The sequence below is a fragment of the Marmota flaviventris genome, chromosome X (assembly GCF_047511675.1).
Source record: "Marmota flaviventris isolate mMarFla1 chromosome X, mMarFla1.hap1, whole genome shotgun sequence".
NCBI classification, from domain to species: domain Eukaryota; kingdom Metazoa; phylum Chordata; class Mammalia; order Rodentia; family Sciuridae; genus Marmota; species Marmota flaviventris.
This window is the reverse complement of record NC_092518.1, coordinates 95,432,301-95,445,702: the sequence shown is the minus strand read 5'-3', so window position 1 is coordinate 95,445,702 and position 13,402 is coordinate 95,432,301. Positions and strand designations below refer to the sequence as shown.

At 38.6% G+C, this 13,402-nt stretch overlaps 1 protein-coding gene across 1 annotated transcript in view; it reads left to right on the top strand.

Annotated features, from left to right (window-relative positions):
- Dcx (doublecortin) overlaps positions 1 to 10,126 on the top strand; it is a 98,651-nt gene extending 88,525 nt beyond the window's left edge. The window contains exons 5-6 of the mRNA XM_071606083.1: positions 9,752 to 9,846; positions 10,055 to 10,126. Of these exons, the coding sequence (XP_071462184.1) occupies positions 9,752 to 9,846; positions 10,055 to 10,126 (167 nt within the window). The remainder of the gene's footprint in view (positions 1 to 9,751; positions 9,847 to 10,054) is intronic.
- Positions 10,127 to 13,402: the final 3,276 nt, after the last annotated feature.

Sequence of the window (13,402 nt, the reverse complement as noted above, 5' to 3'; positions counted from 1 at the left end):
CAAGAAGGAAATTAAAAAATTCTTAGAGATAAATGAAAACACAGACACAACATATCGGAATCTATGGGACACATTGAAAGCAGTTCTAAGAGGAAAATTCATTGCTTGGAGTTCATTCCTTAAAAAAAGAAAAAACCAACAAATAAATGATCTCATACTTCATCTCAAAATCCTTGAAAAAGAAGAGCAAAACAACAGCAAAAGAAGTAGAAGGCAAGAAATAATTAAAATCAGAGCTGAAATTAATGAAATCGAAACAAAAGAAACAATTGAAAAAATTGACAAAACTAAAAGTTGGTTCTTTGAAAAAATAAACAAAATCGACAGACCCTTAGCGATGCTAGCGAAGAGAAGAAGAGAGAGAACTCAAATTACTAGCATACGGGATGAAAAAGGCAATATCACAACAGACACTTCAGAAATACAGAAGATAATCAAAAACTATTTTGAATCCTTATACTCCAACAAATTAGAAGATAGTGAAGGCATAGATAAATTTCTTAAGTCATATGATCTGCCCAGATTGAGTCAGGAGGATATAGAAAACCTAAACAGACCAATATCAATTGAGGAAATAGAAGAAACCATAAAAAGACTTCCAACTAAGAAAAGCCCAGGTCCAGATGGGTATACAGCAGAATTTTACAAAACCTTTAAAGAAGAACTAATACCAATACTTTTCAAGCTACTTCAGGAAATAGAAAAGGAGGGAGAACTTCCAAATTCATTCTATGAGGCCAACATCACCCTGATACCTAAACCAGACAAAGACACTTCAAAGAAAGAAAACTACAGACCAATATCTCTAATGAACCTAGATGCAAAAATCCTCAATAAAATTCTGGCGAATCGGATACAAAAACATATCAAAAAAATTGTACACCATGATCAAGTAGGATTCATCCCAGGGATGCAAGGCTGGTTCAATATACGGAAATCAATAAATGTTATTCACCACATCAATAGACTTAAAAATAAGAACCATATGATCATCTCGATAGATGCGGAAAAAGCATTTGACAAAGTACAGCATCCCTTTATGTTCAAAACTCTAGAAAAACTAGGGATAACAGGAACATACCTCAATATTGTAAAAGCAATCTATGCTAAGCCTCAGGCTAGCATCATTCTGAACGGAGAAAAACTGAAGGCATTCCCTCTAAAATCTGGAACTAGACAGGGATGCCCTCTCTCTCCACTTCTGTTCAACATAGTTCTCGAAACACTGGCCAGAGCAATTAGACAGACGAAAGAAATTAAAGGCATAAAAATAGGAAAAGAAGAACTTAAATTATCACTATTTGCAGATGATATGATTCTATACCTAGCAGACCCAAAAGGCTCTACAAAGAAACTATTAGAGCTAATAAATGAATTCAGCAAAGTGGCAGGATATAAAATCAACATGCATAAATCAAAGGCATTCCTGTATATCAGCGACAAATCCTCTGAAATGGAAATGAGGACAACCACTCCATTCAAAATATCTTCAAAAAAAATAAAATACTTGGGAATCAACCTAACAAAAGAGGTGAAAGACTTATACAATGAAAACTACAGAACCCTAAAGAGAGAAATAGAAGAAGATCTTAGAAGATGGAAAAATATACCCTGTTCATGGATAGGCAGAACTAACATCATCAAAATGGCGATATTACCAAAAGTTCTCTATAGGTTTAATGCAATGCCAATCAAAATCCCAACGGCATTTCTTGTAGAAATAGAGAAAGCAATCATGAAATTCATATGGAAAAATAAAAGACCCAGAATAGCAAAAACAATGCTAAGCAGGAAGTGTGAATCAGGCGGTATAGCGATACCAGACTTCAAACTATACTACAGAGCAATAGTAACAAAAACAGCATGGTACTGGTACCAAAACAGGCGGGTGGACCAATGGTACAGAATAGAGGACACAGAAACCAATCCACAAAACTACAACTATCTTATATTTGATAAAGGGTCTAAAAGCATGCAATGGAGGAAGGATAGCATCTTCAACAAATGGTGCTGGGAAAACTGGAAATCCATATGCAACAAAATGAAACTGAATCCCTTTCTCTCGCCATGCACAAAAGTGAATTCAAAATGGATCAAGGAGCTTGATATCAAATCAGAGACACGGCGTCTGATAGAAGAAAAAGTTGGCTACGATCTACATACTGTGGGGTCGGGCTCCAAATTCCTCAATAGGACACCCATAGCACAAAAGTTAATAACTAGAATCAACAAATGGGACTTACTCAAACTAAAAAGTTTTTTCTCAGCAAAAGAAACAATAAGAGAGGTAAATAGGGAGCCTACACCCTGGGAACAAATCTTTACTCCTCACACTTCAGATAGAGCCCTAATATCCAGAGTATACAAAGAACTCAAAAAATTAGACAATAAGAAAACAAACAACCCAATCAACAAATGGGCCAAGGACCTGAACAGACACTTCTCAGAGGAGGACATACAGTCAATCAACAAGTACATGAAAAAATGCTCAACATCTCTAGCTGTCAGAGAAATGCAAATCAAAACCACCCTAAGATACCATCTCACTCCAGTTAGATTGGCAGCCATTAGGAAGTCAAACAACAACAAGTGCTGGCGAGGATGTGGGGAAAAGGGTACACTTGTACATTGCTGGTGGGACTGCAGATTGGTGCAGCCAATTTGGAAAGCAGTATGGAGATTTCTTGGAAAGCTGGGAATGGAGCCACCATTTGACCCAGCTATTCCCCTTCTTGGTCTATTCCCTAAAGACCTAAAAAGAGCATGCTACAGGGACACTGCTACATCGATGTTCATAGCAGCACAGTTCACAATAGCAAGACTGTGGAACCAACCTAGATGCCCTTCAATAGACGAATGGATAAAAAAAATGTGGCATTTATACACAATGGAGTATTACTCTGCATTAAAAAATGACAAAATCATAGAATTTACAGGGAAATGGATGGCATTAGAGCAGATTATTCTAAGTGAAGCTAGCCAATCCCTAAAAAACAAATGCCAAATATCTTCTTTGATATAAGGAGAGTAACTAAGAACAGAGTAGGGTCGAAGAGCATGAGAAGAAGATTAACATTAAACAGGGATGAGAGGTGGGAGGGAAAGGGAGAGAGAAGGGAAATTGCATGGTAATGGAAGGAGACCCTCAGGGTTATACTGTGGAGGAGGTAGAGAGAGAGGAGGGGAGGGGAGGGGAGAGGTGGGGAGGGGGGAGGATGGAGGATGGGAAAGGCAGCGGAGCACAACAGACACTAGTATGGCAATTTGTAAATCAATGGATGTGTAACTGATGTGATTCTGCAATCTGTGTATGGGGTGAAGGTGGGAGTTCATAACCCACTTGAATCAAAGTGTGGAATATGATATGTCAAGAAATTTGTAATGTTTTGAACAACCCACAATAAAAATTAAAAAAAAAAAAAAAAAAAAAAAAAAGTTGAGTGATCTGCTCCAGGTCACACAGACTTGCTCCATCAGAAACTTCTGAACAGAACCACCTTCAACAGTAAATAAGCATTGACAGCATTGTCAAGCTTGAGAAAACAACTCTGGCAATTCCAGCCTCCTTACAGATGTGCTTTTCTTAAAGGAAAACCATCTGTATTAAAATATTGCAGGATTGGATACATAAATTTGTTCTACAGTAGGGAATAATCTTACTTTTCTCCCTTATTTGAGATTCATAAGTGTATGCTATATAAGACTCTGTAGGATATAGATTTAAAATTCAAATTTCATCTTCTGAGCTGCAGTATCTCACAGTCTGTGATGAAATTTGGCCTGAGAAACAATCCAATGACCAAAGCATTTAGGAATTGTTTCTGGGCCCTCAGTTCTTGATTTCCTAATGAATGGGTCTGGGGAAAGGGACAAAAGCTTTTCTACTGAGCAGAAACAATTAGTCAAAGCAATCTAGATATCCTACCCAAACACTCTTTGGAATGGATGTGTGAAAACCACAGGGTCTGTCTCTTGGCTTTATTCTGATGTAAGTTGAAACCACCTTGGTTTCACTTGGATGGTCTTCCAGAAAAACTTCTTGTATGTGTAAAGAGGAAACAGGGTATCTTTGGACTGGAATAAAGAAAAGCTTAGAGTGTCTCCATATGAAAAAAATGAGGAAGTGAGTGACATAGGAGTTAGAGAACACATGACAGATAATGAAATCACTAAAAGATCACAGTGGCTGATATATGATATACTAACCCTAAGGGAATTTTGGAATGGATTCTGTGAGCAAATTCTGGAAGCCATCATCCATGGAGTAGAGACAGTTTATACCAGTTAAACAAATCATACCCTATCTGAACCTCTATATCTTTGTTGTTTAAAAGAAGACTAGTCATTTCTGGTCATCATGTTTTAGGATTATGAGGAGAATTATGTGAGTTCTGGTATTGTAAATAATTTGAAAATGTAGAAATACAATTATTAAGGAGGATCTGAAATTATTATCATGACTTTTTTGTTAGACTGGGGTTATTTTCAGGGAGCAGTATTTCAGAAGAGACATAAATCAAAAACAAAAGACTTGATTTTGAGTTGGGCTGAAGTATTGGGATTAGGATGAGAAGGTCAGGGCTAATTGAATGAGCATTTAATCAGTTTCATCTCCATCAGATGTTGGAAGAAAAGCAAATGCCAAATTGACCCTTCTTTTTCTGTCCCATTCTGGTCAAGAAAATTTGAACCCAGAGTGTTAATGACATGTCTAAATTACTTCCCAGACAGCTCTTCAGTCACTATTCCTGAGGCAACTTACACCCAACTTCTATTTAACTACATTTTATTTTTTCAGGATCAGTCTAGCTTCCAGGCAAAGGAATCCACAGTCTGAGAGCTCAGCATCAACTCAGCCTGACTGGTGATTCCATACATTCTGTCATTGACAATCTATACCAGAAACTGGACTCTTTCATTGCTTTTTGGAAACTAGCCCCTTGCTACCACCACCAGCATTTTATTCCTCACTCTCAGGAGACCATTTTCCCACATATATTTTCAATCCCTCTAAATCTAGATAATCAGCCTACTTGCCCTAACAGCCATCCTGTTAAGGCTTGTCCCTTTCCATTCTGACAGGAAAGTCTGACAGAGCCAAGGAGCTAAAGATAAGTATAAGGGCAAGGACAGGAATAATCATTGAGAAAAGCCAGTGTGCCAAAACTGCACAGGGCCAGGCTTGGCAATTGTACTGCATAGCTGAAGGGCACCAACTAAGGGAGGAGACAGGGCACAAATACCATCTTCCCAGAGCACTCTGTGGCATGAGGGTAGTTACATGGCATGCTGGCTTGTCTGCCTTCTATTGTTTCATGACATTGTGTATGCACCCAGCCAAATTGATGAATGAAAAAGAGCTCTTGCTAACCACTTTCAAATTTAAACCCGATCAAATAGGATAGAAGTCTTAAAGATGGGTATCAGCTCTGGTGTCTGCTTTTACCTGTTTATTCCTTTCTCTTTTCTCTGCCAACACTATATAGCAAAAGCGGGGGGAGGGGAAGAATATATGAAAGCTTCAGGGTTTGGAAAAGACCTAAGTTTGAATCCTGACTTTGCTTCCTGTAACTGGAGTGTGTGTGTGTGTGTGTGTGTGTGTGTGTGTGAGAGAGAGAGAGAGAGAGAGAGAGAGAGAGAGAGCACACACACCTGACTTACCATAGACACTCAACAAATAATAATTATCCTTTATTTGTTGAAAAGGTTTGAAATGTTTTTGACATACCTTGTTGCAAAGGGGGAAATGAACTGTATAAAGAGAAGGAAGAAATGAGAGGATTTGGACTATATATAAATAAAAGGTGAGAATAGTGAGAGCTGTGGTTCTGAAGTAGAAAATGAAAGACACTAACTAGTCAAAGAGGAAGAAGACGCCCCCCATCCCAAGGCATTTTCAAACCACCAGAGAGCTAAGGATGTTTAATAAAGAAGAATAAAGGAAAATGAAGATCAAACAATGGTGCCATTTCCATTCTCACTCAAAATGAAATGTGACAGCCTTTCTACAATGGGTTTACCAATCCAAGAGCACACAGAATTCATCAGATCCTATTTGCATTATTTCCTGCTGCTTCTTTTAGTTGACATTTATGTGAATCGACTTCAGAATCCATATCAAATGGCACTTTTCCAGATTTTTCCCCATAGAATCCAAATGCAAAAATGTGTATATGAATATATTTTTACCTACGCTCTAAATGAAGGAGCTCTTTTAGCTTGTAAGGAACCTACTTTTGCCTGTGCATGTCTATGTTTTCTCATTTCTCTATGTCCATCTTTGGATTTCATTCCATCAGGGAATTCTGGGAAAATACTGGAAGTGTCTGCATTTTTTCAACAATGCAGTGCATGGCAGTTAAATTATTAAAAACTGATCTCCAAAATGCTTGTTGAATGTTGATGACAAAGTAAGATCCTTTATTTACAGCTAGCTTAAGATTGATTCTCTGGAGGTAGTAACCTGGAGAACATATATACACATTTACACATATGCAGATAATATGGAGAGGCATATATGGAACATATATTTATATACTGCTTCTAAAGCTAGTGGGTGAAAGAGTTTTAGAATATATTGAGGAAAAAAAATCTGGAACTTGTGGAAAAACCTATATGTTAAGATCTGTAGCCAATAGATAGAAACTAACTCACATGCAGACATGCTTGTGACTAACAATTTCTCGTATCTTGGCAAGGCCAATGGGTTCATTCTCAGTTAAGTGTGTAGATTTTAAAGACAGTTTTAATACTTGGAATATAATAGTCACCCTTTTGCATTGTGACTGGCAAGTGCTGGGCAACCAGAATCTGCAAAGTATATAGTAACCTTATAGAATAAAGCACCAGAACTTACCCAGGGATGCCCACATCTGTGAGACCTCAGGAGGCTGATACCAGAGCTCTTTTTGGAAACTTCAGGTGTCAGCTCACACAGGTCTGTAAGATTGTTCCTTATCCTGTATGCTAGTGACCAGGTCCTGATGAGAAAGCCCTCAGGCACTGTAAGGGGTCCATTAACTCTTTCATTAATTAACTCCCTCATTTCTTAAAAAGAGCAGCTGACTGCTTCAAGCAGTTGTGACTCTTCAGACTCTTGCCTTTCCTACAGTGCAGCCTTTGTTTGCCAGAAAGCCAGATGCTTTGGCAGTCTGGCACCCACATTCTCTGTGCTGCCTGGTGCAGGTCATGTTCTTTGGGTGGCTTACATGGTATGTATACATAGCACTCTAAGCTTATCTGGCCTCTAGGTCCCTCTGTATTGCTGAGTCCCTTCTTTCTCTCCCCATTGCCTTGGTTGTCACCATTATCATTATCACCTAAGCAACATCTCTGTTTCTTTTACCCTTAACCCAGCCCACTCCAAACCAGTATTACCATGGCAGCTGAAGTGATAGTTCTAAAATTCAGATCACTTTCAACTTAAAATCTTTTTGTGACTTTTTTCAGAAATCAAACCCAAACTTAATAGGTCACACAAAAGACTCTGAAGGTCTGGCTCTTATCTTCTATCTCCAGCATCATCTCCTTGAACTCCCTGCTGGCATTATAAACTTGAGCCATTATAAGCTACTTGCACTTTGTAAGCACTATATTCTTTCACATTTTCATGATTTTGCCCATTGGTACAAATCTAATGCATAGAATACCCCCTTCAGTCCTCTTGGTGTAGCTGGTTCCCATTCATCTTAAAAAAACAGCTTTATTGAGGTAAATTCACATAACATATAATTCATTCATTTAAAATGTGCAATTCGATGGGTTTTAGTTCAGCCACAGAGTTGTGCAACAATTACCATGATTTAATGCCAGAATAACTTTGTCTCATCAAAAGAAACCTCCTATGAATTAGCAGCCACTTTCCATTTCCCTCCAACTTCTTTCCCCACTCAGCCCCTAGCAACTGTTAATCTGCTGGCTCTCTGTGTAGATTTGTCTATACCAGATTCTTCTTTAAAGATTTCTCGGGTGTTGCATCTCCCTCCCCGCCCTACCCTGGGCTTCAAAAATATCCTATGCATGGCTCTGTCTTCATGGTGTCCTTATCTGCCTCCCCACAGGAAGTTTCTTATTCATCTCTGAAACCCTTTATCTTTATCTTTATCACTTTATAGTACTTTGCCTGAATAGCTAGTACTTTGCCTGACTCATGAGCAGTACTCTATAACTATTGGCTAAACAAATGAAAGACAAGGAGGGAAGCCTCTCAAAAACCAGACAGTGGTGGGAGCTTATGTGCTCATTTTCCAACTCATTTTCACTTGGATAAATTCAGCAACCACCACACTGATATATTTCCCATCTCTACCATTGCTATGCATGTTCCAGAACCTAGGGAAACATAACCATAAATAGTGTAGAAGTATAATCTTCAGAAAATATTAATGATAACGCAGTTTAAACTTTATCTGTTGGACTAACAGTGGCATTCTCAGGTCATCTTTCTACTTGCTTAATTTTCTGTGTATTCTTTCTCTCTCTTTCAACACTTTCTCCTTCACTCTCTTAATTTGCTTTTTTTGAAAATTTTTTTTTAGTTGTTGATGGACCTTTATTTTATTTGCTTATTTATATGTGGTGCTGGGAATCGAACCCAGTGCCTCACACATATGAGACAAGAGCTCTACCACTGAGCTAAACACCAGCCCCTGCTTTTTTAAAAAACACATTTCAGAATATCTTTGTTTAACAATGTAGGCTCTAAAATTAAAAAAAAAAAAAAACTCACTTCAGTATGAAATGTCTGAACAGGAATCCACTTTGAAAACTGTTTAATTTTTCCATTTCAATGCAACACATTTCTTTTTTCACAATTGGATATTAAAAAACTCATCAGCAAGGGAATATAAAACAATTTCAAAGCAAAATGGAATATAAAGATGTTCAAAACTAAATCAGCATTTTATTGACTAGAGACAAATGGGGATATATGCTGACTCTGGCCACAGTTGTCTACCTTTGTCTCTATGCCTTTCTCCCAGTTCTCATTCTTCTCTTAACCAATATTTTTCAACCCTTCCTCTCCCCTATTCCCAGCTCCTCCCTGCCTCTCTAATTCTCTCCCCTGCCCCATTTTTCTGTTTGGGCTCTTCTTTGTGTTTCAATTTCTTTTTCTCCTCCACTTTCCCTTTCATTCTTCTTCTTCCTGATTAGCCTACTTTCTCTTTCTTTCCTTAGGATGATCCTTTTTTTCCACCTAGAATGAGGTAGCAAAGGCGGGAGGAGGTGAGCAGGAAAAGAGAGGGAAACAGATCTACATCGGTATTGTCCCATTCCTACCCCATCATCTGCCACCAAAGTGGATGCACCCTGGTCTGAAGCACTTATATTTCTTGCCTTTTATGTAAGGCACATAACCTCTCTGTGCCTCACTTCTCTCCTCTCTAAAGTTAAAGTAAACTAATACTTGTCCAGACTACCTCCCAGAGATGTTAGGGTCAGACCTGAGAATGAATATGAAAAGGTTTGAAAAGAAACAGGCCCCCGTGATTGGGAAGCACCCAGGGAGAGTGCTGGTGGGAAGGGTGGGAGGATGTCTGCCTTGCACTGCATAGGGACCTAATTAACTGAGGATTGCAGTTCTTGTCCTTTTCAGGAATGTGTTTCTTTTCACCTTTGTTCTGCTCATCAAATCACTTGGTTGTCTGTGTGCCTTGTTTGAATGTTCTTAGTGTCTTCGGAGGGGTCGGATAACTTGCTCCTTTGTATGCTGTTGATTTTTATCCCTTCCTTTTCTCTTGCCTTGGGCTAGCAAACGGAACCTCCAGCAGCCAGCTCTCTACCCCCAAGTCTAAGCAGTCTCCCATCTCTACGCCTACCAGTCCTGGCAGCCTCCGGAAGCACAAGGTATTATGTCTCTTATACCTTACTAAACTCCTTTGCACTCAGTTTCTTGAATGACAGGGTGGAAGTTTTCTCTTCCATTCTACTTCAATGGCAGATTAAAGCCAGAATTCCCCTTCATCTGGCTCTGCTAGCTTGATGTCCTGAGAATCCCAACAGGGATCAAGTTTCTTGTTACTTTTATTTATTCCTCTGACACCTGCTTTTTTAGATTTCCAGTTACATCTATATCTTTTCCAAAAGGAAGAAGTACAAAGATCCCATGTACCTCCTTCTGAGGTAATTGTGTAACCAAACAATGTCTTGGGGGATGGATTGAACATTTGCCTCCCCAATTCAGAAACATAGTAAATTGATACCCTTTGAGGGCAACACCAGGTACCAGTCAAGGGAAGTAACATAAAGATAGAAGTCAAGAAACACTTGTACCAAGTTACTCCCTTTAGATTTGCTGGACATCTATGAATAGACTCTTGTTTTACTCTGTTCATTGTGTGGCAGATTCTGGTGCAGTGTTTCGAGAAAAGACACAAACATATTGCAGTGGCTTTGGCACCATTTGCACCTCTTTAGCTATCCCAAATAAATATACCATTAAGATAATAGAAGTGTAGGGGCTAGGGGAGTAGCATGGAACCTTCAAGGACCTGGGTTCCATAACCAGAACCACAAGTAATAATAGAAGTACATAAATTTCCTAGCTGTACTTTCCAAGCAGATTGATGCCCAGAAATCTCTCCTGAATAAAATATGCAAGGTGGTCACTGCCTTAAATTTCTTACACCTGAAGAATGTGTACATGGTTTCACCTCTGATGACTACACTGTGAAGCAGGTTCCTCTAAAATTCTCTTGTTTTCTTCTGGTTCACAAGACTTGATGTGAGATTAAGAGAGGAAAAAAAAAGGCTAACTCTATCACAGAACCATAAATGGTGACAGGCGGTGGAAGACCCCTTAGATGGAAATGAATTTATTTCATTTGATTCTTTCACTAACTTATGAGGTTGCCATTTTACAGATGAGAAAATTGAGACCCAAATGGCTAAGTTACTTACCAGGAAAACATAATTAGCTATGGGACTGGTACCGAGGTCACTACCAGTGTAATGCTAGAGTCAGTTCACACTAGCTTTTGAGAGCTGATTGTGTATATCACTTCCTGTGTTCAGTAACATCATGTTGGTAACTTGAACTTGGCCACAGTGGGAATATTTACACCATGAAAATCAGTTATTTCTTTTCCCCATAGAAAGTCAGTTGTTAAACATTGAACAGCATGCTACTGCCTGACATCCATTTTCATTTTATTTTTTCTACATCAGACTTTTAATTTGTCTATATCAGACAGCTGTTGCCTGTCCTATCATTCCTAATGTCCATTCCATTCCCTTAATTACCCTTTAACTTCTGATATTGATCCTGACCAGGACCTTCTGATTATCCTGCTGAGCTATTTGGTTTCAGAATTTTCTGACCTGTCTCAATAGACATTTACTCAGAGACTGTGAGATGGATGAAAGTTACTTTTACAATTAGCTTTCAGTTATTCTTTGCTGAACACCAAAGCTTGTTAATATTCACATTCCAAGATGGGAGCAGCCTTTACTGTTGATCTGCTGCCCATAATGAACCTCCTACGCTACACTGCATTTTAGTATCTCTTTGCTTTGTGCCTTTCTGCCCCTGCCTTCCTTCTGGGAAGTGTAATCATTACCTTCCCCAAAGTGCTAGAGGCAGCTTGGGTATTTGTTCTGCACACTTGAGTCGTTCAACTTTTCAACTGACATGTCTGGTTCATTTAGGCTGAAGACCCATCATCCATAAACCCATTGAGGTGAGTGTTGGTATTGTTAAACCGTTTCTCCTGGTTGGGCTTGCAGGAACTTGTGGCTTGCTCGTCTTTTTTTTTTTTTTAATATAAGTCTAAAAATGAATTATTGAAGGACTAGAACAAGCTCACAAGTGGCAGCATTACAGGGCCTCACTATTTTCTTCACTGTGGAATTTTCAGTGTATCATTTTATTTTTAAAATTATTCTTCCTTAAGACTGTTTAAAAAAACAAACAAGTAATAAATCATATAATTTTCTAGAACAAGCTGTAAAATAAAATAAACACTTGAATTTTTATATAATGCACTACTTTAAAAACTTGCTATTTTTATATCTTTTCAAACTTACAAAAAGGTTGCAGGACTGGGCTAGTGTTGTGGCTCAGTGGCAGAGTGCTTGCCTAGCATGCATGAGGCACTGGGTTTGATCCTCAGAACCACATAAAAATAAAATAAAGATGTTGTGTCCACCTAAAAACTAAAAAAATAAATATTAAAAAATTTCAAGACTAATAAATGCCTCTGTATTTCCTTTGTATAGATTCACCAGCTGTTTTTATTTTCCCAAATTATTGAGGATCCCCTTTGGAGATAAAATCACCTTTTTGTGTGTTCTCTCTCCCTAACTTCACAGACATACCTATATGCATTTTACTATTTTTCTGAATCGTTTGAGATTAAGTTGCAAACATCATGCTCCTTTACCCTGAATGCTGAAGTGTGTATTTTTAAAGAACAATAGTATTTTCTTTCATAACCACAATCAGGAAATTTAACACTGACATAATACAGTCTGTATTCAAACTTTGTCAATTCTCAGTAATGTTCTTTTTCTGGTTCAGCATCTAGGATAGGAAAACACATTGCATTCAATTACACTATCCTTGTGGTCTTCTTTAATTTGGAAAAGTTCCTGAGACTTAATCTTTTGGTACAGTATGTTATAGAAAGGAAGAGAATAGGTCAGTTACTTGGTAGAATGTCCTTCAATTTGGATTTGTCTGCTATTTCCTTGTGATTAGATTCAGATTGTGCATTTGGAGCCAGGCTATCATAAGAATAATGTTGCATCCCCCTCAGTGCATCCTATTGAGGGACAATAAGCCTCACACTTACACCAGTAATGAAGCTTGAAATGATTTTTCTGTGTAAGCTAAAATGTGTCTTGTGACCTTGGCTCAATCCCCCTGGGTCTCAGGTCCCAGCTTCATACCCCTCCTTTCACACAGGTACCTGAGCCTTAGAACTATCAATATCCCAGGGCAGTGGGCGTGAGCATATCTCATCTGAACTTCTATCCAAGTGAACCTGAAAGGTGTGAGTCATGGTGGAGACAGGAAGCAGGTGGCTGAGGCCGTGACTTTCCTCCTGCACAATTGGAAACAAACTTGAAGTCCCAGAATCCCTTTGGTAACTTTTGATGGTTGTGATGGGGGCCCTAAGCTGTAATCAGCCTTTTGGCTTCTCCTCTTAAGCAGCTCATGGAGAATCCTTAATGCAGCTGCAACGGGGTTAGCCAAAGTCCGAATACTCAAATGCTACAATATGGACACAAAGTAAATCTTCGGGTACTTAATGAGAACAACATTTTACATTTCTATAAAGGTTCAGCCTTTTCCATAGTCATTTCTCCTTTTCCCTTGTTATATTCCTGTGGAAAAGATAGGGCAGATAGTATTCCCATTTTGTAGATGAGAACGAAGAGGTGCAGAGATTAAAGACAGCTT